Source organism: Gossypium hirsutum, chromosome A09 (genome assembly GCF_007990345.1).
Source record: "Gossypium hirsutum isolate 1008001.06 chromosome A09, Gossypium_hirsutum_v2.1, whole genome shotgun sequence".
Classification (NCBI taxonomy): domain Eukaryota; kingdom Viridiplantae; phylum Streptophyta; class Magnoliopsida; order Malvales; family Malvaceae; genus Gossypium; species Gossypium hirsutum.
In genome coordinates, this window is record NC_053432.1 from 51,031,783 (window position 1) to 51,056,901 (window position 25,119).

General features: G+C 29.9%; 1 protein-coding gene across 1 annotated transcript; it reads right to left on the bottom strand.

Annotated features, from left to right (window-relative positions):
* Positions 1-1,293: 1,293 nt before the first annotated feature.
* LOC107888878 (uncharacterized) lies at positions 1,294-3,734 on the bottom strand. The gene has a single exon (XM_016813130.2). The coding sequence runs from the start codon at positions 3,462-3,464 to the stop codon at positions 1,725-1,727; it is 1,740 nt and encodes a 579-aa protein (XP_016668619.1). The 5' UTR covers positions 3,465-3,734; the 3' UTR covers positions 1,294-1,724.
* Positions 3,735-25,119: the final 21,385 nt, after the last annotated feature.

Sequence of the window (25,119 nt, forward strand, 5' to 3'; positions counted from 1 at the left end):
AAATTTTATTTATTTTAGTAATATTTTAATGAAGCACATTATTTATTAATGGAAATGTTATTAATATTTTTTTATATAAAATGGATGTCCATTAAGATAAGAAATTTGATATACTTTAGAGAAATACTGTAAATATCCAATTGATAAATACATATTTCTCTCTTTATTCTCTAATCTTGCTCTTTTTACTTTTGATGATCTTTATTTTATAATAAATAAATATTTTTTTAACTTAGGCCTTGTTTGATAAACTTTTGAAAAAAAAATTAAATCCATTAAAATTTAATATTTTTAATTTGTTACACATGTTTGATAATAACAATCCGATAGAATTTAATCTATAAAAAAAGTAGAAAATGATAAGTAAATAAGAAGTACTTACCACTTAAAGGAGAATATTTTCAATAACTTCAATTTTATTTTATTTATTTTAAGATCATATTATCTTATAAATATTTTATGCTTAAAATTTGATTTTTGTTTAGAATAAGATGAAATGTTTAAAAATTAAAGATAAAATATAGAATATATATTTCTGTAATTTAAATACTTAGTAAACAATCTAATTATATTGTGTAATAAATTTTAAGTAATATATCAAATAAATTTTATAACTGAAGTTTAATATTTAAATTTTTTTAACATTTATTTTTTCAGCAATTTATGCACCTTATTTTCAATTTTTTTTAGTAGTTGTTAGTGGATTAACTTGTCTTTTAATCAATTCTATGCATCACACCAAACTGAACTAACTTCCTAAAAAATTTTATTGAACCCATCCAATGGGCTAATTTAGTCCCATTTTTGGATCAGAGAAATATATTAATTTTTATTTATGGTCTTAAATGAAAGGTGCATGGAACCAGTGTTCAAATTAAAGCTAACCCTACATTCTTCAACCAATGCTAGTCTTTCTCATTATGATGCACTGCTTCAAAGTTCAGCTTTCGCCTTAACAAACACACTTTCAGCTAACCATTTAACTCACCAAACAATTGCGCCAATTTTCATGAACTTGTTTTAATAAAAAGGTAATGGACCATTTATTCACGCCTGAAATGTAAATATATGAGATTTAAAAATGTTTCAACAAAAATATTAAATCCAATAAAATAGATTTTAATAAAATTTTAAATTTATATATCGTATAAAACTCAAATGTATAGCATATCCTACATAGGCTTAACTCGAATCCAGTACGAAAATTACCTATATGCAACATTATGTAGGCAGTCCCTTGACACGAAACACTATAAAACCCATACTGCAAGTGAATGCTACCAACGATTCGGGTACCGACTGCAATGCTATGCGATAATCAAAATATTATATAATTCGGCCCATCAAACTCGAGGGCTGCTAATGATCATCTAAGAACCAGACAAGAGCTATGACTGCAATTCCATATGATAGTCAATGTATGAAAATCGACCCTTCAAACTCGAGGGCTTTAATGGTCTACAAGTGAACTGAACACGAGCAACGAATGTAATACTATACGATAATCGATGTATGAAAATCGGCCCTTCGAACTCCAGGGCTTCAAATGATCTACAAGTGAAGTGACTATATATGGTATTTAAATCAATAAACAAATAATGAATGCCTGACTCTACTCGACTAACTCGTAAATTTGGCTCCCAAGGGAAGCCCGCAATTTCGAATAACTCAATGATGTCATAGATGCCGCTTTCTACTCGGAAAAACTCCAAGCACTTGTACTACTATCTTGCACATAGAACATTAAGCAGCACATGACATAACATGAGATCGACGAAGTACTGGTGTCCAATCTCACCATCTCTCCACTTCATCTTTAGGGGAGCCCTCCCGTAATGAACACCATCGTTGCACCTGTTATCGAAATGCCATGAAAATGTCATATCGAAGTTATCGATGACACTAGAAACCAGCCCGGCCTGTTTCAATTTCTCTAAAAACACTCCATTGAATGCCTCCATCTTATTAGGATTAAATGCCAGTAATCTTGCATACCCACCGGTTGCGATCGTGGACCGGAAAATGATTTGTGGCACTACTAACCCTCTCCGCCTCACCGATTCCATAATGGCTTTCCAGAATGATGCTGCATACTCTGCCCCACGAGAAAATGCTCGAATATTTGACCAGTGAACACCATCATGCAAGCCAGAGTTCATGATGATAGTATCTGGGACCGTATCCTCCGAGAAGTACTTCTTTAACAAATTCCGGAACCCTTCATCTTTCAAAGAATCCAAACCTAAATAATTCTGTGTTCCATTCCAATGACCATTGAAAATGCTAGTGATCCGAACCGTCTGAGACCGATCTTTCGGGTTCGAAAAGTTCATATCAAACCTTCTCGGTACCGATTTGATCTCGGGCAACCCTAACACAAAATTAAGCATATTCCTTATGGTATCCACATGATTGGAATCACCCCAGAAGAAAATCCACCTATTCTTCAAACAATCCCAACCGGAATCAACCGCAAACAACCGGAACGAACAATGGCTCGAATACACCCATCCATTACTCTCTAAAACCCCTAAGGAACCATTACACCACGGATTCCGACATGGAAAATCTGGTGCCAGGCATCGATACCGACCGTCGTTACTAATCCGACAACCATCATTCTTACCATGTCTAGTCCATCTACCAGACCAAACATCTCTATTGAAATCAGATTTTTGACAAATTTGCAATTCAGGCAATTGAGTTTTAGTCCTAAAGAACCTAATCTTTATATGGCGCAATTGTTTATCATATGCAAATCTTGCAGGTGAAAATTTAAGACCTTGGAAATGTCTAAAAAGCAAAATAACAGTGAGATTATAGTCACCGGAAAAATCAGGATGAACTTGAAGTGAAACTGAGTAAGTACCATTCCCAAAATCTTTCACCAAAGGCCTTGATTTCCATGAATCTCCTGAAAGATCAAATTCAAAGTAATCCCCACCTAAACAATGAACATTCCCAGATTCATCCAGTGCTTGAAACATGAAATAATGGATTTCACCAGCTGATAACTCCACTAAATCATCCTTATCCAAGCCAGGAATCTTGATTTCCACTGTTTTAGAGTCCTTACATGGCTCCCCTCCTTCAGCCAGCCACCTACTCAACAGATTTGCAGTGAAGTTGTTCTCAAGCTCAGCTGAAACCCAGTTCAAGCTTGATTTTTTGGTTTCGAGGGAAGAATTAACATTCAAAAAGGGGAAATGGGTAGTATTTAAAGTTGGATTTAAGGTAAGATTTCGAAGAGAATGTGAAAAATTTTGGTGGGCTTGATTGATATTAGCAAAGGAGTTAACTTTCAAGGTGATGTAATCTTGTTTAAACTGCCACGATTGGACGAAGGTTTTGATGGTGCATCCATCTATGCTCCAAACTACCACCATACCAACCAGAACCAAAGCTGTTAACAAACCAAGACGCCATTGATGAACTGGAACAAAGCTCCCTCCTTTCTCCGGCATCTTTAGAGAGAAAAAAAACAAACAAAAGAAACCCTTTTTTCTTTTCACCACCAAGGAAGAACGATGAAATCTTTTTTTTTTTCAAAAAAAGACAATCAAGAAAGACTATAATTTGACGACAAAGCACATTCCAATAAAAGTTTTGATTTTATCAATGAAAATAAATTGGAAAAAAACGAGGGAAACAACTGTAAATTTGTAATTTACTTACCGAATATGCTCCAAAATAGATGGCTTATGAAATCAAAGAAAATTCTTCCCTTGTTTCTCTTTTAAGTGTATTCGTGTATATATAGTATTAACTCATTTATATTATAAAATTAGCGTCCTACATTAACTGTAACTTTTTAAGACCAGTTTGGTTTTATTAGGATTCTCCCATGTCATTGTGAAAAAAAAAATACCTTTTTTTATAAAATATATATATCGATTTATACCATTATAATTAAATTTAATATAATAAGTTAAGTTGATATAATTTAATTTAAATTAAATTTATAAAAATAACTTAAAAAAGGATTTTAGTCTTTTAAACCTCAATAAATAAGTACTAAAATATAATTATTCTTTGAAAAATAGTTTTTCATTTAGTGTCATCAATTTGTATCTATGTTATATATGAGTTAGTATCACAAGTTAACTTAATACCAATTTAGTTGTAAAATTATTTAAATACCTTGATTTAAATGGAAAATTTTTCATTTAGACACTTTATAATTTATTAAATTTTAAATTTGTAATGATAAAATTATACTTTGACCTCCAAAAAATAATAAAAATTTGATTGACTCCTTTAAAAATTATAAAGATATAAACTATTAAAAATTATAAAAATATAAACTATTAAAAATTATACTTTGCCACTAATAATTAATATTATTATAAAAGTACCTTTAAGTTTTAATATTTTTTTTACAATATTTCAAATAAAAAAATAAAAAAAAACTTTATTTGAGAATCAATCACAATGCTAATAAATTCAAATAGAAATCTCCTACTACTATATTAATAATCATTTGTTGAAATAAATTTATAAATAAATTTTTTAATATTTTTAATAGTTGTAGTTTAAGAATTAACAGCATACACTACTTGAAAAAAGGAATTAAAAAACAGAAATAAGATTATAAATAACTGATGATAAAACATATCATTTTCCATTAAAATATGTCAAACATTTCTTAGGAATAAATGATATTAACATAAGTTGTTATTGCTTTTTATAGTCAATATTATACATGATATATAAAAATTTTCAATTTTCATAATTGATGTAAAAAAAAATTCCAAGTATTTTTGTATATATTTAAAAAATTAAATATATATTTTAAGTTTTTTTAAATTTCATGAAAAACATATTTTTGAACGTGAAAATAATTTCATTTCAAAAAAAAAATTCTTTCTGAAAATAACCTTTAAAGAAAATTTACGAAAGAGAAATACGGAGAAGCAAATCTTAATGAAATCAACTGAATTTTCAGAAATGGATGATAACTTTTGCATGTTACCGATAATACCCTTATAATTAACAAGAATGACAACGAGGTACATAATCTAGAAGCGCCCAATACGGCACCGACACGGGAAAGAGACAGGGTTGGGAATGGCGTCGGTGTGTAGGGTAGGGGATGGGCACTACTGTCAATTCACAATGTTATTAAATATTGCTGGCAGAATTTTTATTTTCCTAAGTGAAAAAATGCTCACATGATGTGTTGGGACATACAAAAAGGACAAAAGGGCTGTCTTTCCCCAACAGTATCTAAGGGAATCGCTGCATGTTCCATTATTCTGTAGGGCATCATTAGAGAGAGAGAGAGATTTAAAGTAGTAAATTATATGAAAACTATATAAATAAAAATATGGATATGAATTTAGGGTAAACTAACTTATTAGTCATTAAATTAGGAATAATTTTTTGTTTTGGTTATTTAATTAAAAATATTTTCAATTTGGTCATTGAATTATTTAAAAATTTTTATATAAGTCACTGAACTATTCAAAAAAATTTATTTAAGTAACTAGTTTATCAAGGTTTTTTAAAATAAAGTTTCACTAGGGAACTTTAAGCGATGATTTAATGATTATTACCGTGGATCAACACTCATCGACAAATAGAAGAATATACTTTAGATCTAAGTCGATCTGACTGTCAATACTAAAGACCAGAGAAAAAACTATTTTAACTTTGGTTCATAGATCTGAGATGTCCAAAGTTGTTCCAAAAAAAAATAGACTGTAAAAGAAAAAGAGAAAGAGAGCTTTTGATTAGTACAGGTAGTGCGAACAGAGAAAGCTATATAGCATCGATTTTTACAGTTCAATAACTTAAATAAAAACTTTTGAATAATTCGATGATTAAATTGTGACCTTTTTAGTTAAGTGACCAAAATAAAAATTAACCTATAATTTAGTGACTAATAGTATAATTTACCTTTTTTTTTAAGATTAAATCTACAAAGTATAATTTATATGTAATGATTGATGGATGAAGTTATCAAATATATATAATTAATATATTTGAATATAATAGCATCCACTATTGCAATACATAATCATTAAATAATAATAAAAAATATGTGAATATATATTTATTTAAGTATGAAAATAATAATAAATTCAAATATAGGGTTATTCAAATTTAGAAGATTTTTTTAATTATGTATTTGAATTTTGTGATGAAGGAAAATAAGGGATGGATATTTTTTTAAAGAAAGAAAAATTATGGCTACCTTTTGGTTGGGGGATATTGTACATTTTCATTCAAGAATACCATTTTATACTTGTTAGAATGTCTTAAGATGAAGAAATGCATTCTCCAAAAAGAAGTGAAGAAATGTGCTAAATATTCTTTAGAAACTACCATATAATTATTAAGAAAAGGTAAATAAAGTATTTAAAGGATATAATTTTAATTAGGCAACAAGCAGGAAAAATATTGTTATGGTGTAATCTTAACTTAATACTTTTCCTTTTCCAAAAGAAAAAAAAAGGGTGCAAAGCTCCCTCACTACCACACTCGGATTCACCTATGCAATAAGTTAACTAGGGATTTTTAGAAAATAATATTAGTAATTTTATATCACGTGTATATGTGTGAAAATCACATTTAGAACATAAGTAAGTAATTAAAAATAACATTTAATAAATAACAAAAAATAATATTTAAAATTATTAATAATAACAACATATGTAATATGTAAAAAAACTAAAATAAAAAAATAGTTTAAATATGAAAGGTTATTTTAGTGATTTCCTTGGTTGAATTAGTGTTAAGTTGATTCGTAAATCAACTCTGTCACACACCTAAATAATAGTAAATATAAATACACAAATAATGTAGATGAAACATTTTGTATAATATGACTAAAATGTATAAAAATATTAAAATAAAGGTTTGGTTAAAGTGGTGATAAGTAAAATTTATAAATTTTGGGCATATAAATCTCAATATTTACAATATTTATTGGTTTTTTAAAAAAAAAATCATTATAATAATATAATTTATTTTAAAATATTCTTTGATTAATTTAATATTCGATTGATTAGTGACAACAATTCAATAAAAAATTTAAATAATAATATAAATTACTTATTTTTCTAACATAAATACAGCTTGTATAATAAAGTAGATAAACCTCAAAATTATTTAACAAAATGAACGTTTAATTTTAAACAAAAACGCATTGATAAGTGTTTTCAAAGACGCCGTGTGGGAGAGGAGGCTTCTACTAAACGCGCTATGAGCAAAATGACGTTTTTGTTGGCCATTGTCTCCCATAGGGGGAGCAAAACTCGATTCGACTTGAAAAATTCAAAAAAAAATCGAATTTCTAGTTAAACGAATTAAATTATTTGAGTTAATCGAGTTATTCGAGTCAACTAGAATTTTTTTTTTCAAATTTTGAGTGCGAATCGAGTTGAGTTTTCGAATTCGAATAACTCGAATAATTCGAATAATTCGAATATCAAACAATAATATTTTACATTTTTACCTCAAACTCTCAAACATTTTTACTTTCCTTCAAAACTTTTACCCCTTCTCACTTTCCCCCTAAAACTTTTACTCCCGTTCCATCCCAAACCTCCAATCTACCCAAAATCTATTTCATACCAAAATTTTACTCTCCCATTTACTTTTTCTCAAAATTTTACTCCTAAAAACCCTTAAAACTTTTTATTTTCTCCCAAAATTTTTACTCTCTCCCACTTTCTCCCTAAAATTTTTACTTCCTTCACATCCCACCTCTCATCTACCCCAAACTAATCCCCACCCCAATTTTTTTTTAACATTTTCCCTCCAAAATTTTACTCTCTCGTATTTACTTTCCCTCAAACTTTTATTGCCCAAAACTTTTTATTTTTCACCTAAACTTTTACTTCTCACCCTTTATTCTCAAATAAAAATTCAAAATTATCCAAAAAAAATCACTAAACATAAATAGTAATAATTTTATTTATATCTAGTATTTATTTTATTAAATTAAATTTCACATTTTATATTATTTATATTATTAAATTGTTTAGTCATATTAAATATTTATATTAAAATTGAATTATTAATTATGCCCTTAAATATTCATGTTAAATTTTATATTGGTATCAATTTCACATTTTATCTTTAAAATAACTTTTATTAAAAAATTACATTTTTACATTTAATATATTTTTTAATTCCAAAATACATAGTGTATATAAAAAATTAATAAATAATTTATGAGGTGATGAAAGCTAATAAATATTTTGGTTAAAGTAGACAAATTTTATTATGATAAGTGACAGTGGTTACAAGGACCTAAAATTATTTTTTAAAATTTAACTTCAACAAATATATTTGATTCGATTCGATTCGAATTCCATCTCACTCGACTCGATTCGAGAAAATTTCAAATCAAATTAGGATGATAAAATATGATTCGTCAACTCGATTAACTCGAAATTTTTTCATTCGATTCAGTTCGATTCGATCGAACGCTCACCCCTAGTCTCCCATCATAATGCTCACATTTATAAAATTAATAATATCATAATGGTCCCTAAATTTATTAAATTTATCAGTATGGTCTCTTCATTTTAAAATTATATTTAAAAATGGTATGACACTTTTAAAATTAAAATATATATTAATTCTTATTTGTTTTTTTAGAAAAAGTGATTATTAATATTTTTTAAAAATAGTATATTATCTTTTCTAAAATATTAGAAATACATGAGTTGTATTGGTCTTGCATTTGTTTATGGGTTAATATTTGGTATATTAGTAGTATATTTTTATTTTACGAGTAACATTAAAAAATTATTATGTGTCTTTTTTTTCAATTATTTATTTTTAATATTATACTATATTCTTATAAGACACTTGTTATATCTTAACCTAGTTTGTGAAATCTAAAAATTTCACTCACAGTACACCAAATAATTTCTCTTTTTTTATTATTGAAAAATATCAATCTTAAAATTAATTTGTATGTTTCATTTTAAAAATGATAATATAATAATTTAACAAGAAAATTTTAAATTTTCGTATGTAAACATAATTTTATTTCAGTATTTTAAATTTCAAATTCTTATAATAACTTTAATTTAGAAATAAAATATTTTAAAAAATATAGTTTAATAGTTTTAATTTTAAGGTTTAAGTCAAGATTAAATTTGAATTATATATATGTAAAAGTTATTATTATTTTTTAGTTTATTATTTATAATTATTAATGCCAAAATAAAAAGTTAAAAAAATTTAAAACTTACTTAATCAGTTAAGTTTTTATTATTATATATTATATCCAATTTAAGGTTAATACTTAATAGATTAAAGGATCAGCAATATTTTTATTGTTATTAATAATGTGGTTGAGATGTCACATGGTCATTGGACGCTGTAAAGATATTTTAATACTTTAATATTATTGTGTGTACTGTTTCATGTGTCTTGTCATGTTGCTTTGATGTGATTGCTATCTTTATAATCTAATTAATTATAATGGTAATGTCTTAGGTTTAAAGGTTATCACTACCAAATTAATTTTGCATTGTCATTTTCTTATTTTGTCACAAGCATAGCTAGAATGTGGATCTTCATCCAACATGTTGAAGAGGCAATCCTTGAATTTTGCAGGCTAGATTTACGTGCATTATATTTTACTTCATGTTTATATACAGCTATGAGTTTGAGCATGTAAATATTGTTAATAAGTACATGATTATAATTATTTGTGTAATTATTTGTGCGATTAATTTCACCTGTGGAAAAATTTTTTTGATAGATGTAATTAAGAGGATAAAAAATTATATGCAAAGTAGGTTTCGGCATTTTACTAACAAGCAAACAAATGAGAATACAAGATGAAGAAAAATAACCTTATTTGAACAAAACCCGAACTAGGAACACAAAGCTTTCTCTTGAATACAAAGTTCTCATAGAACTCTCTTTTTTATCTCTCTAATCAATTAGGGTTATAGTGACCCTTTAAATAGGCTAAGATTAAAGGAACCAATATGACTAGAATTTACCTGGAGTAATCATAGTTTTACTGGAAGAAAGACTCCTACTTAACTATAAAAAAATGCTATTGTGTTACTTAGGAAATACATTGCATCATCGTGACGTCGCATGCCTCCTTGCCGCAATGTTGTCCTTACTTTGGTTCTGGTTCCGTCAAGTGCCTACAAAGTGTCTGAAAATGCGAGGCACACTCCACAAATCTCCACCTTAACTCGTATTTAATGTGCCTTATTTGTCAAGCCCCGTACGAGCCTAAATCGATTTTTGCAAGATATTGACCAAGTCCAAGCAGTGCTTGAACTTGGAAACTGTAAGACTCTTGGTCATCATAAAAGTTAGATTATCCTCTGTGTTAATCTTATGAATTTGAACATCCCCTTTTGCAACCACCTCTCGAGCGAAGTGATACCTAATGTTTATGTGCTTTGTCTTCTCGTGATGCATATGATCCTTAGTGAGACATATAGCATTTTAACTATCACAATATATGACAATTGCTCCTTCTTCATTAACCAACCCTCTGAATAGACCTCTCAACCAAATAGCTTCCTTCATAGCCTCTATGATTGCCATATATTCTGCTTCTGTAGTGGATAATGCCACGGTGACCTGTAGCTTGGCCTTCCAACTAATAACACAGTTGTCGAAAGTAAACATATAACCTATGAGATATCTCCTTTGGTCTAAATCTCTTACATAATCTGAGTCCACATAGCCAACTAGACCTTTTGAATTTCTTTCAAACTTAAAACAAGTAGTAGATGTGCCCTTAAATACCTGAGATTCCACTTAACTACTTGCTAGTGTAACTTGCTGGGTCTAGCCATGTATCTACTCACAGTACTAACAACATGTGAAATATCGGGACGAGTGCAGACCCTTGTGTACATCAAACTACCGATTATATTGGAGTAGGGAACCTTAGACATGTACTTTTCTTCGTCCACGGTCTGTGGCGACTTTAAAACCGAAAGTCTGAAGTGTGCAACTAAGGGAGTACTGACTAAATTTGAATTTTGTATTGCAAATTGCTCAAGGAACTTTTCGATGTACCTCTGTTGTGACAATAACTTCCCGGAGTGTCTATCTTTAGAAATTTCCATCCCTAATATTTCTTGACTGCACCGAGATCCTTCATATCGAACTTAGAGTTAAACGTGGTTTTTAACTGATCAATTTCAGATGAATCCTTAGCAGCAATCAACATAAAGTAACAAATATAAAAATGATCATCATTTAAGCGATGCAAATACACACAATTGTCATACTTACTTCAAACAAAACCAATGCTTAACATGAAAGAATCAAATTTCTTATACCACTGCCAAGGAGACTACTTTAGGCCATAAAATGCTTAACAATGATTTTAGTAAAAGACAAACATGATCCTCCTTGCTTTCATGCTGATGCAAATAAATATCCTATTTTAGATCACTGTAAATGAACGTAGTTTTCACATTTAACTGCTCTAACTCAAGGTTGTATAATGCAATAAGGGCGAGTAATGCCCCGAATGGAGGTATATTTTGTTGGAAAAAATACAGTTTAAAAAATGGTTTTCTTACACAATGAAAAATTAAAATTTTAAAAATCGACCTGGTTTGTGATATTTATAGCAATAAACCTTAACCGAATTTGTACCTGTGTTTTTGGATAATAGGATCCTTGATGTTTTCCATTTTTCAACCAAATGATCTTCTCTACTATTTTTGTACCATGAACTACTTCGACTGTGGGTTTGAACCAATTGAATTGAAACACAGAACTAAAAAAAAATCTCTCCTTCTAGGATGAAAATGAAAAATCTCTCTTCTTTAATAGAAACTGGTGAAATTGTTATTCTAGAAAAATATATGTCATAGTTGAAAATAAATTCTCTCTATTTTTTGGCAGAATAACAATCTCTCAAAGTTATGTTAATAGCTTTACCAGTGTCATATATTTATAAGAAGAGAAGGTAGAACCATTGTAGAATTGTATAGGTTTGTTTTAAATATAAAAGTAATATCCTACTTAGATTAAGAAATGGGTGAACGACCCACTCTTGTATTTCTATTAAGGTTGTTGCCTCCTTCATGTTATATGAGTGGTTTTTGGCCTCTCTCACTTTGGGTCCAATTACGAATATTTCCTGGGCTTTTTTGACCCAATATTCTATAATGTGATTCAACTCGATTCAAATTTTCTATTTCCTAAAATAAACTTTAATGTTTACATATTAAATAATTTTCTCATCCCATTTTTACTGCAATAAAATTTTGATGATTTTACCCTTCGATAAAATTTCGAGAAAATTTGTTCAATATGTCATAACTCAACATATTCACTGTGACCGAATAGTTTATTTTCATTTTTGGGCTTCAAAGCAGTCTAAAAACATAAATTTATTATTCCATCATTTTATAAGTAATCCTATACAATATTGCAAATTTTCATTTTCATTTCCATTTCCATGTTTGAAAACTTACATTCATTTCCAAATGATTCTAGTTCTCCATTTAGGAGAAAACCACAATCATTCTTGAACATTTCCCATTTATATTTTTTTATTCATTCCGTTCATTTTTGTACAAACACACAATTCATTTTTTGGTTCAACAAGCTAGCAGAGGGATCGGTTGGACATATGAAGTTGAGGCTCAAATGATTTATAATTAAGTTCCAGATTTTCACCTATTAATTATAAACTCATTTAGTCACAAGGTTATTCCACTATAGTATCGTGACTGAGCTCTCCCAATGACATACCATTACAAAAGCAACTACTCAGTGCTCGTCCAATGACCTTGTTATTAGTGTGTTACCCTTATAGGATATCCTTGATCTTTTTAGGATAATATTTGTTCTCACAATATGATCTTATTTTATCTCATGATAACCATTACATCTTCCTTCATGAAAAGTTAATCATTATCAAACAATGATCAAGTCATCCATCACAAAGACGAACGGCCAATGACCAGGTTTATTTTTCATCAACCATATAATGCCAATGAGAGGATATCATTTACCCATGTTTTGGGCTATGAATTCCACTGTTGTAAATGAAACTAAATACTACAGAAGGCGTACACCCAATGCACCAGTTTTCGGTTCCTTATCTATTTGAACTCGGGCTTTTACTTACATCAAAGTGTACGAGTCATGCATACATAGTTCGTCATCCACTCAGGATTTAGGTATGTCACACTGTAAACGTCACAAGTGAATAAATCCATAAATGGATTTAGGATCTATTCTGCTTTGCCACATCTATGTCTCTATCTTCTAGGAATTATCTGCTCCGATGCCCAAAGTTAAGGCATCTCTCCAATTGGACTTGATAGACGACATATTAGTCTTTCAATCGGTTTGGTAATTTTTTATTAGACTAAGGATATATTTAGGTTCGTCTACTAATACAAGTTGTCTTTATGTACTATGATCCAATCACATAATACTGCTTAGTATTAGTTAAACATTTAGACAACCAATTAGCAATATTTGCTTCTATTTTTCTTTGCATGCAAAAATCATGTGAGGACAATAATATAAAGTATATTAATGTAATTAATGAATTTTTTTATTAACCAATCTGTTCGGAAAAAATTACAAGTGTGTATTAACAAAAATACTACACTTAGGGCGCCAGATCTAACATGTTTCACAACGGGAGAAAAAACATCATGGAAATCAACTCCCTCCATTTGACTATAACCCTTTGCGACCAACCTTAACTTATACTTAACGTCTCCTAGATATGATCCTTCCTTCTTCTTGAACACTCACAACTGACTATCCCTTTTTGGTGGGTGGTTTCACGAGCTGCCAAGTCTCATTCTTTTGTAGGGACTCCATCTTCTCTTCCATAGCCACAAGCTACTTGTTAGAATCAAGAGCCTAAACTACCTTAAAGTAATTTGAAAGATTGACTGAATCAATGCTCTCAACGATGCTTAGAGCATATGCCATTAAATTTCTATGGCAGAACCTCTGCGGTGGTTTGATCTCCTATCTCTTCTTGTTACAATCTAGCTGATCATTTTGTAGTTGAGAAGTAAAAGATACCTGTGAATTAGATGGAGTCTCTAATTGATCTAGAGTGACTTCAGTATCCTCCTACTGTTCAAGAAAACCTTCAACCTCATGTAAATGAGAAAATTTTCATGTTGTCACAATATCCCGAGTTTTTTTGTCTCAACATTGCCCCTAATTTGTCTCACGCTCATGAAGAAATCATCGGGTCATTGTGACATCACAGGCTTCCTCGTCATGACATTCACGCTTCACCTTTCCTAAAATAATCTACTTTGCTATGTTGACAAGAATATGAAACTCCTTTCTTAAGTGAAGCATCGCAGTTTCATCAAAGATATCATCTCTACCAACCATAATTTTCTTAGTTTCTAGGTACCATAATCTAAAACCCTTTACACCAGTAGCAAAACCATGAAATATACCTTTCACTGCCCTAGGTTTAAGCTTTCCTTTGCTAACGCGTGCATAAGCAGGACAACCAAATACTTTAAGGTTACAGTAATTTAGAGGGTTACCTGACTATATCTAATCAAGAATCTTTCCATCCAATGCTCGATGTGGTGATCAATTCCCCAAATAGCTAGCTAGGTTGATGGCTTCTACCAAAAACTCATTTATTAAGCTTGTATTGAAAAACATGCACTGGGTTATCTCAAGTAAAATTTTGTTCATCCTTTCTACGATGCCATTCTGCTACGAGGTACGTACAACTGTGCAGTTTCGATCAATCCCTTACTGCTTGTAATAATTATTAAACTCAACTACACAAAACTCGATTTTGTTATCTATCCTCGATCACTTTATTAGCTTCTCCGCCTACTTCTCTAGTAAAGTCTTCTACTATTAAAAGATCTTGAAAACTTCATTCTTGTGTTTTAGTAAATAGACCCAAACCTTCATAGAGTGGTCATCAATAAAATTTAGGAGACACCTGCTACCTCTTTCGAAGGTAACTTGAGCTGGACCATATAAATCATAATGAATGTAGTCAAGTGTGTCTTTCATCCTGTGCACTACAAAATCAAAGTTGACATGTGTCTGCTTCCCATAAATACAGTCTCATAGAAGTCTAACTTTTCAACTACTAGACTTGAGAGAAGACCTCTCCTACACAAAATGGTCATACCTTTTTCGCTCATATGATCGAGTCACATATGCCACAACCGAGTCAACTCTGTCTGTAATAGATGAGGAAATTATTACTGTAATAGTCATCGTTGAACCCTGTACAATATATAGATTGTCGATTTTCTGAACTCTCATCAAGACAAGAGCTCAATGAAATACCTTAGTGTCTTTTGAATTAATGATGATTCTACAACCATTCGAGTCTAAAATACCTAATAAGATTAGATTCTCTTCAAATCAGACACATATCGGACATCTGAAAGTGTTTTGATAATCTTATTATGCATCCGAATCTGAACGATACTGATTTAGTTATCTTACAGGGTGAATTATTCCCCATAAGCACAACTACACCTTCAATTGGACTGTATGTGGAGAACCAGTCCTTGTTGGGACACATATGGTAAGAATACCCTGAATATAGAACCCATTTAGACGTAAGGTTAGACTTTTTGGTTGTAAACACCAGTAATAAATTACTACCCTTGTCCTCGGTCCTACTAGCATCAGCTACTTTAGCCTTTTACTTCTCTTTCTCGTCATTTTCGGGAGCCCTCCTATTTTTATTTTACAGGTTGTAACATTTTGCTTTAATGTGACCTAACTTCTTGCAGTAGCCACATGTCTTATCTTGATTCCTTGAATTTGACTTTAATTTCGACCTAAACTTACATTGACCTGATTCCCCAAACTATTTCTTTCCTCTAGCAACCAAAATTGAGGCTTGCATATCGGACTTGCTACCTAAACCTAACTCATTACCGAGTTTTTTCTTGCTCAATAAGTTACCCTTCACATCCTTGAACCAGAGCTTATCTCTGCCATAAATTAAGGTCTCCTTAAAAGTTTTATATGAAGGGGAAAATAGCACAATAATATCATAGTTTCATCTTTATCATCTATATTAATCTCGACATTCTGTAGGTCATTCAAGAGAGTTATAAATTCACTGATGTGAGCCTTAATGGATACACCTTCAGCCATATGAAACGTGTACATGTGATGTTTCAACACCAATCGATTAGCCAAATACTTTGTCAAATAAAATGATTCTAAATTCCTCTATAAGGTAGTTATCATTTTCTCCATAAGCAAATCTTGGAACACATTATTCGTGAGACACATCTGAATTATAGGCAGAGACTTCTTATCAATCTACATTTTGACTGATCTAAATTTTTGAGCTTTTGAGTAGTAATAACCTTCTTTAGGCTGTTTTGAACTAGGATTGCAATCATCTGAACTTGTTACAAACTGAAATTTGTGATCCCATTTAACTTCTCATTATGAAATTTTGTTGTCGCCATTTTTGAATAAGTCAATTGGGAAACTCTAACCAAGCTTCGATATCAGTTTATTGGAAATCAACCTGAATAAACAATAAAAAAAGAAGGTAGAGAAGATCAAACACACAAATTTATGTGGAAAAACTTTTCTAATCAATATGACCAAGAGGATAAAAAAAACACAGGTAAAGTAAGCTTCGACTTTTCACTAACAAGTAAACAAATAGGAATATAAAATGGAGAAAATTACCCTAGTTGTGCAAAAATCGAACCCAGATCATAAAGCTTTCACTTGAATATAACGTTCTAATAGAACTCTCTTTTTTCTCTTTAATCAATTAGGATTATAATGGCCCTTTAAATAAGCTAAGATTAGAGGACTAATATGATTAGAATTTCCCTGAAGTAATTAAATTTTGACTGGAAGAAAAAGTCTTGCTTGACTGTAAAAAGCGCGGTTGCATTATTTGGGAGATACGTCGTGTCAACGTGATGTTGCATGCCTCCTCGTCACGACTTCATCCCTATTTTGGTTTTGGTTGCATCAAGTGCTTGCAAAATGTTTGGAAATGCGAGACACACTCCACAATGTATATAAATTGATGTAATTATTCATGCATGCATGTGCATGTATATATATCTTGAATTTTGATAGAAACTTTTAATTCTCTCTCAATCAATTGTTCTATTATTTGCTTTTAGAATAGTTTAAGACAATTAAAGTATGTTTTGATTTGTTGGTTTTTGTGATTTGTATAATTTTTTGAAATGTATTTGTACAACAAATGATTGATAGTTTGTGCAACAAAGGAACTATTATATGCAAAGATTTATTTTTATCCTTTGGTCGATTTTTAAATAGAGAATGAGCAATTTTAAATGGCTTACAATTTTATCCTTATCTATAAAATTTTAAATAAATTTAAATTTATTGGCGTTGAAGCTAGATTTTGAGACTTAAAAGGGAGATGTTTTTTGTGAAGAAAATCAATTTAAATATGATGAATTACCTTATCTATTATTTGAATTGATAAGCTGATCAATCAATGCCTATAAATAATATGCATTATTTTACCATGTTGTGTGTTTTTGCTAGTATTTTTCAGTCGACTATTTACTTATCTCTATTTTTTTTTTTTGCACTCTTGTGTTAGGTATTTATTTGGAGAGTTATTATTGATCGAAAGTAAGATATTTTTGAGTTTAAATTTAAGGCCGAAATTCTCCATTGTTGTAAGGGTAGATTATGCTGCAATAATTATTTTGGATGAGTTGTTGAATAAAATCAGTCTTTGAACCATGCTTTATAGATAGGATTATTACATCCAAATTCTATTAATAACTATTGTATGTTGATATTACTTCTTGCCTTACTTGTAACGCCCTAAATAATTTATTTCTGTTTTTGTAAATCGTAACATAAATGTGTATCTGCTTCAGTGGTTAAGTGTTCTAGGTGTGTGTGTGTGAGGTCTTGGGTTTAAGTCCCACTTTTGGCAATTCTGTTATTTTTGGTCTTAGCCTTATCCCTGTTAGGTAGGTTTATAGGATATTGTTTGTAAACTCATATTAGAATGAGTCTGCTGGCTCGAGTGGTAAAGAGTTTGTGTACTGGAAGTCCTGTGTTCGAATCCTTGCGTGAGCGAGGGTGATAATTTTCATTTTTCCCTTTTCTGATATGTTCATATTTTTTTCGTTCCTCGCGTTATACTTCGGATTTTAGTACTCTTCATGTGATTTAGGTAAGAGGGGTTACTTTCGTTTTAAGTAACGGTTTTGGTAAACTATTTTGATGTATTCTCTCTGTAGTAGCATTTGGTGTTGTAGGGAGTTTGATTTCTACGAATTTGTGGTGTAGGAGAAGGTTGTAAGTAGTGAAGTTTTACTCCAATAGGCTAAATCGCGCTAGTGCTTATTCTTGTTATCGATAAGTTATGTGCATTATTTCAGGTTAAGTGTCAATTCATAAATTGATTGCTAATTGGTCAATGGGATGTTATTTCTTAGGTTTTAGAGGGCTTGGGATTACTGTAGAATCTAAAACGAACCAGGTGTGTACCCAAAGCACAAAAATTCGAGGTTCGATGAAAGCCAAAAAAGGGGCACTGTCGACATTACACGGGCGTGTACCTAGCTGTGTGGTTGGCCATGTGCAAGACACAATAGTGTGATTGATGAAAGCATGGTCGTGTGCCAGACACAGCCGTGTGGGCCCACATGCCAGTGTGGGCCCATAATTCTAAAACTTTCCCTAAGGTCGTACAGGTCGTTCCGATCGACTGTGGACCTACCGTAGAGTCGGTAAGGGCTAACCAGACCATAAATTATGTAATCTGATATTCTGGTAGCCTGCTTTGAGCAGGACACCTATATGTATGTCTGGCTGTTCTGTTTAAATATATATGTTATCTATATACGAGCATGTAAAGCATGATATTTTTGTATCTGTATTATATATCTATGATTGGGGTAGGAATTGTTTATGTGGAGAAAGTGATTTGCATGGCGACTCTTCGCCTATATTCTGGCAGCTTGACTGCAAATTATCTGTCATGTGTCACATCGACACTGTATGGTGTGTAGGGATGGGTGGGTGTTTTTAACCCTACATGGTGTGATAGGATGGTCGGAGATAGTGTGTAAAGGATGGGGATAGGATTCTGGATATCTATTCTACTTGTCTGATTCTGTTATCTTTATCTATCCTGAATCTAGGTCAGAATCTGTATATGGCTGTATATGAGATTTCTGTATATATTGCATGTTTACTTCTGTTGGGTTACACACTGAGTTTACAAAAATTCAAATCTATTTGTTTGCTCTGTACAGGTAATTCACAGACTTAGGCGGATCGGTGCAATAGAGTCTCACGGTGATTACAAGTTTTGTGAACTGTCTTAAATAATGATTTTTATTTAAATTAATGATTATTTTCTGAGAGTTTTTTAATTATTGGACTCTCCGGACTGTTTGATTTTTATTTTGGTTTGGATGTGTTTTGACTCTTTTATTGTGACGTTTGACTAGAATCATGGTTTTACGGAGATAAATATTTTTCTGAAAATACAAAATTCAGTTTTCAACTATTACGACTTGCGAGCTTCCACCGTAAAATTACGTTTTACTTAAACAAGCAATAAATGACAAATTCTTAAAAGAGAACAATAAGTTTTCCGGAAATGTGAACTCTTTTAATAGCAATTAATACAAGAAGTTCTTAAGCATGAAATTTGGTTTCTAAACCCTTCTTTGTCTTCTTTGTAACATTTCCAAATTCGGCCATAACGTCTAGGCTGGGTTTGTAACATTTTCAAATTCGGCCATAATGTCTAGGCCGGGTTTAAGGTGTTACATAACTCTCCTTGTAAAATTGTTTTGTCCTAGTTTTCAGTTTTAATCGTTATTGCAACTACATTTATAACATTTAATTGAAAATAAGAGTAAGTGGAGTCTATTTCAAACTTGAATCGAGTCGACTATTTAGTGTACCTTTACAAGTATGTATGCAAACATAGAGATTGTGCGTAGTGTTTTAATCATAATATTTCAAGGCTATGAGCATGTTTATATATTACTGCTTGAAATGTTTTTGAAGTAAGGTAACAATTTTATAAAAAAAATAAAAAAAAAACATTTTAGTATTAATGATATTGACAAAATCATTGTTAAATTTATTGGAATATGATATCGTCTATTGTTTTTAACGCTGAAATACTTTTCTTCAATATGAGTGATTAAAATCAATTAATTTTTACAATAAAAATAAAAATTGTGGTTTGAATTTTTTTTTTAGTATTTTTAAATTGAATTTACTTTATTGATTCAGCTTTTAAATAATGGGTCATAATTAAATACAAAATTCAAATTTATAGTTTTCGAAATTTAAAACAACATATGTTTAACAAGTTATTGATTGCTTGATGTTATGAGGGTGCTATAGCTTTCCTTCTATGTAACAGGTTTCTAAGCCCAATTTTTCTCTAAAATTCTTCATAGACCAAGTTTTTTTTTTTTTTAAGAATTTTAAATATTTTCTTTTTAAAAAATAATTCATTGATGATCAATCATATCTAGTAAAAAGGTTGATAGTGACTTTTTTTTTAAAAATAAAACTCAAGGTTTTAAAAATGAAAAGTTCTTTCAAAAAAAATTCCAATTAACTTTTGTCCAAAAAATAATTCTAACATGATAAATTAGATAAACTTCAAGAACTATTATGACATTATCTAATTCTATAACTAATTATATAAATTGGAGCATTTCATGGAAGATTTGCGCTTGGGTGGAAGACGCCTTTCCCACAAGCGTCTTTGATGAGCCCTCTCCCGCACCACATTTTCACCTAAATTCTTTTTAAACTTGTCTATTTTATTGAATAAATTTTGAACTAATTTAAATTACTATATACTTTGTTTGGGCCTCAACTATACTTGTATTTGAACTTTATTGTGTAGGTTTAGTCACTATATTCTATTCCTTGTTTGAATAGCTGTTTGGACAAACTTCTAGATAGCAGCTTAGATATGCTTCTGTTGGAATCTAGTTCTCTTAGTATAATATTTTCATTTATATGTACCTGTATTTTTTTTGAATAAATTGGTTTAATAAGATATCCATCAGTTTTATTAATATCTTCGTATATTTTCCTCAACGATTTTTGCATGCAAAGCAAAATGAAATTAGATACGAGCTCACTGATTATCAAAAGTTTAACTAATATTAAGTAGTATTACGTGGCTGGATCGTAATATGAAAATACGATTTATATTAATAAATAATTTAAACACGTACTTAGTTTAATCAAGATTGAACAGTCAATTGAAAGAATAATATGTCATTTATCAAGTCCAATTGGGGACATAACTTGTCTTAGGTCTCAAAGTAGATGATTCCTAGAAGATAGGGACATAGATGTGATTGAACGGATTGATAGTAAATTGGACAGGACCCAAGTAGAGTAGATCCTAAATCTGTTTATGTATTTATTCGCTTGTGAGTTCATAGTGTAACACACATTAATCTTGAGTGGATGCATACATTAGTCCTGAGTGAATGATGGATTATGTAAGCATGACTTATATACTTTGATGTAAATGAAAGCTTGAGTTCAAATAGATAAAGAACCGAAAGTTGGTACATTAGGTATACGACTTCTGTAGTATGTAGCATCATTCGACAATAGTGAAATTTGTAGCCTAATTAAAAGGTAAATGATATCTTCTCATCGAAATTACATGATAGATAAAAGGCAAACATGGTTATGGATCATTTGTCTTTGTGGTAAATGATTTGCTTACTATTCGAAAATGATTGATTTTTCATGAAGGAAGATTTAATGGTTACTATGAGACAAAATATGATCATATTTGGAGAACAAATTTATCCTAAAAAGATTAAGGATATCCTATGAGAGTAACACACTTATGATAAGATCATTGGACAAACACTTGATAAATAACTTTCGTAATGGTATATAACAAGGGAGAGCTTAATCATGATACTTTAGTAGAATGACTTCAAGACTAAATAATGTTATAATTAATAGGCGAAGAGTTAGAATTCAATTACAAATTATTTGAACCCTAATTATATATGTACAATCAGTCCCTTCACTAGCTCGAGATAACTAGAAACAAATTGCATGTAGAACCAACAAATATGAAATGAGTGAAAACGATGAAATAAGAGAAATAGATTGCATGTATCACAATTTGCAATGAATGTGTTTTCTCGCTTAGTACAAAAGATAACTTAGGAATTAATTTAAATTCTTCTAATTATTATTTAATTAATTTTAAATGAATAATTGAAGTTCGAAGATAAAATAAAGTTAATTAAGTCATTATTGATTTGTTGAATAAGGAAAATTAAATATATTTTTCTCATAGATTCTATTAAAGTTGCTATAACTATAACGGAATTAGAATTAGGTTGAAAAGAAATGTTTCATCGAGAATTTAAATTTAATATTAAATAATAGTTTGGGCAATGAGAAATAAATATTGGGTTGAATAAAATTATAGGTGTTGGATAAAAGTATAATAAACACATATAATTAGACTCAATACATGAAAGACCTAGTAGGGCCATATAATATGTAAGGGGCGACAACTCTAATGTATTTTACAAGGGTGTCACTGCCCCTATACTTCTACTTAGAGTAGAAGTTGTATTTTCTATTAAAATATTATTATTTAATCAGACCTTATTCAAACATAACTCTAGTACTTTTTTTTAATAAATAGGAACTATGTGTCGAGCAATGTAATATACTTCTCATACGTCATTATTCTTTTAGAAAATAATGACAATTTCTTTTAAAGAATAAATTATATTTTCTGGAAAAAACACATAATTTTATGGTTAAAGAGAGAATTAACTTTACTACTAAAAGTTAATAAAATTTTTCATTCTATGCTATTGGTTTGATAGGCTTTGAGCCCACACTCAAAGTAGTTCGTAGTTAGAGAATAGAGAAGAATGTTGTTCGATAGAAAGCTAAGATTAATTTTAGTCTGCCTTGTACAAAGTGCACGTATAATTTTGGTTAAGTTTATTGCTATAAATAACAAAATGGCCCTGATTTTAGAAAATTTTAAAACTTTTGTTTTGCCTAAAATAACTGTTTTCTAAATTGATTTTTCAACACCTTCAAGGTAGATAAGTGTAGTATAAAATTGACATTTTTTTACTTTAATCTTAATGATGTGTTACACTATAAGGAAATGATCCTTTGGTCATGTTATACTATCCTTAATGATGTGATTGAATTTTGAAGTGATAGAGGAGGAAGGATCGATAATCTTATCACAAACCTTATCCTTATTCTTTTACTTGGAGGTCATGCTTCATCCTTTTACTAAGAGTTTTAAGCTTATCAAAATGCTACTTAAAAGCTTTTGTATCAGCTTATAAGTAGGTTATTGGTTGCCGTACATCAAGGTTAGTTTGTTAGTGTCTTTTGTTAACAGTTCCTTTGTGCTTTCACTTTTGGTTTTGTGACACTTTTGTTAAGTTTTTTTTAGAGAGATATTATTGATTGTAAGTGAGATTATTTGAGGTGAGTAATTTGTAATAATTGGATTTATTGTTAGGGTTGCAAATACTTTGTGTAAGTGTAAATAGGACTTAAACTAATAGGTAATCCTGTCAATTGTTGAATAAAATTATTAACTGAACGAGACTCCACATGCTAAGGTTAATGAATCCAAATTGCATTAACAAATATTGTGTGTTAACTTATCTCATTACCTTACTCTCTGTTTATAAAATATTGTTAAACTGCCTTGTTCATTCACGCGTTTAAACATCTATCCATATAATAATTACATCAGTAGTTTGAACAGAGAGCAAAACGAGATGTGGTATTTTATAATTTTTTTTGTTTTGTGATCTATATGAAAAAAAAAACCTTTATCATGCGTTGCTACATTATTCTGTTAACAATTAAGGGAAAAAATCTCCATATTTAATGTTAACCTCCAGCATAAATATTACATAATTTTAATGGAAGAAATGGATAGAATAATAATAATAATAATAATAATAATAATAATAATAATAATAATAATAATAAACTATATTCAAAAGTCAAGGATTAAAGTAAATTTGGAAAAAAGAATTAGTGGCGTCTATAATGAATTTACCCCATAATCTCACAACATTGTCCCCATATTTTCATTATCTTTTTACCAAACATGATAGTAATGTGCATTTGATAATTGTGAATTGAGGAGCAGGTATTAACATCTATGTATAAATTCAAAAATATGAATAGCTCTTCTTAATAAAAAAATAAATTGAGGAGATCTTGAATCAAGTTAACTGTACTTTGTCTTCGAAAAATAACTAGTTTGGTGGTATTTGTTTTAATGCATTAAAAGCCATTGAATTGCAATGATATAAACAAGTAGAGCAATTAGTTGATCAATGGTGGTTTTATTATCTTAAATTTTAATTTTTTTTGTTTTAATTTGAAAATTTGATTATTTATTTTTATAATCTTATTAACTATTTTAAATAATTAACACTATTAATTATTTTAATTAAAATATTGATGTGGGTCTTTTTAAAAATATTTTAAAAAAATTAGAATGTCAACATGATAGTTGAAGTGGCGTTTTTAAAAAAAATTACGTAAAAATTATAATTAAAATAGTTTATGGTGTTAACTATTTGGACTATATAAAAGAAAAGAGAACAAATTATGAAAAATTAAAGCATAAAGAACAAATTCCATATTTAAGTAAATTATAAAGACTAAAATCATAATTTAACTCAAGTTAATTATACTAGATTTTAAGAAATATGCAAATGTATATGCAAATTTTAGAAGGTAAGAGTTTTTTTTAGAGTTTATAAGTACAAATATAATACAATTATGTATATATGTGAACAACTATAAAGTAGTTACAAATCGATATAAAGTATGAATTACTATACAATAGAAATATAATGAGGTAAAATCTACCCATGGTAACTGCGCATTGTAAGATTAGAGACTTTGTAACACCTCGATTTTTGGGGTTAGAAGTTTTGAGGTTTTAAGTAAGGGTCAATGAGTAGGTTGATATATTGTGCTTATTTTTGCATTCTAGTGTCAGAATGTGGTACAACATCATTAGCAGGCTCATGTTGGCTCCCATCAACAGTAGGTGCATACTACACATGTTCAGCTATTGACTCGGGAGTGCGTACTTGTGACACAGACGAATAAAATTGG

Excerpts from the sequence above, each read along its gene's own strand:
- LOC107888878 (XM_016813130.2), bottom strand. The coding sequence starts at position 3,464 with ATGCCGGAGAAAGGAGGGAGCTTTGTTCCAGTTCATCAATGGCGTCTT.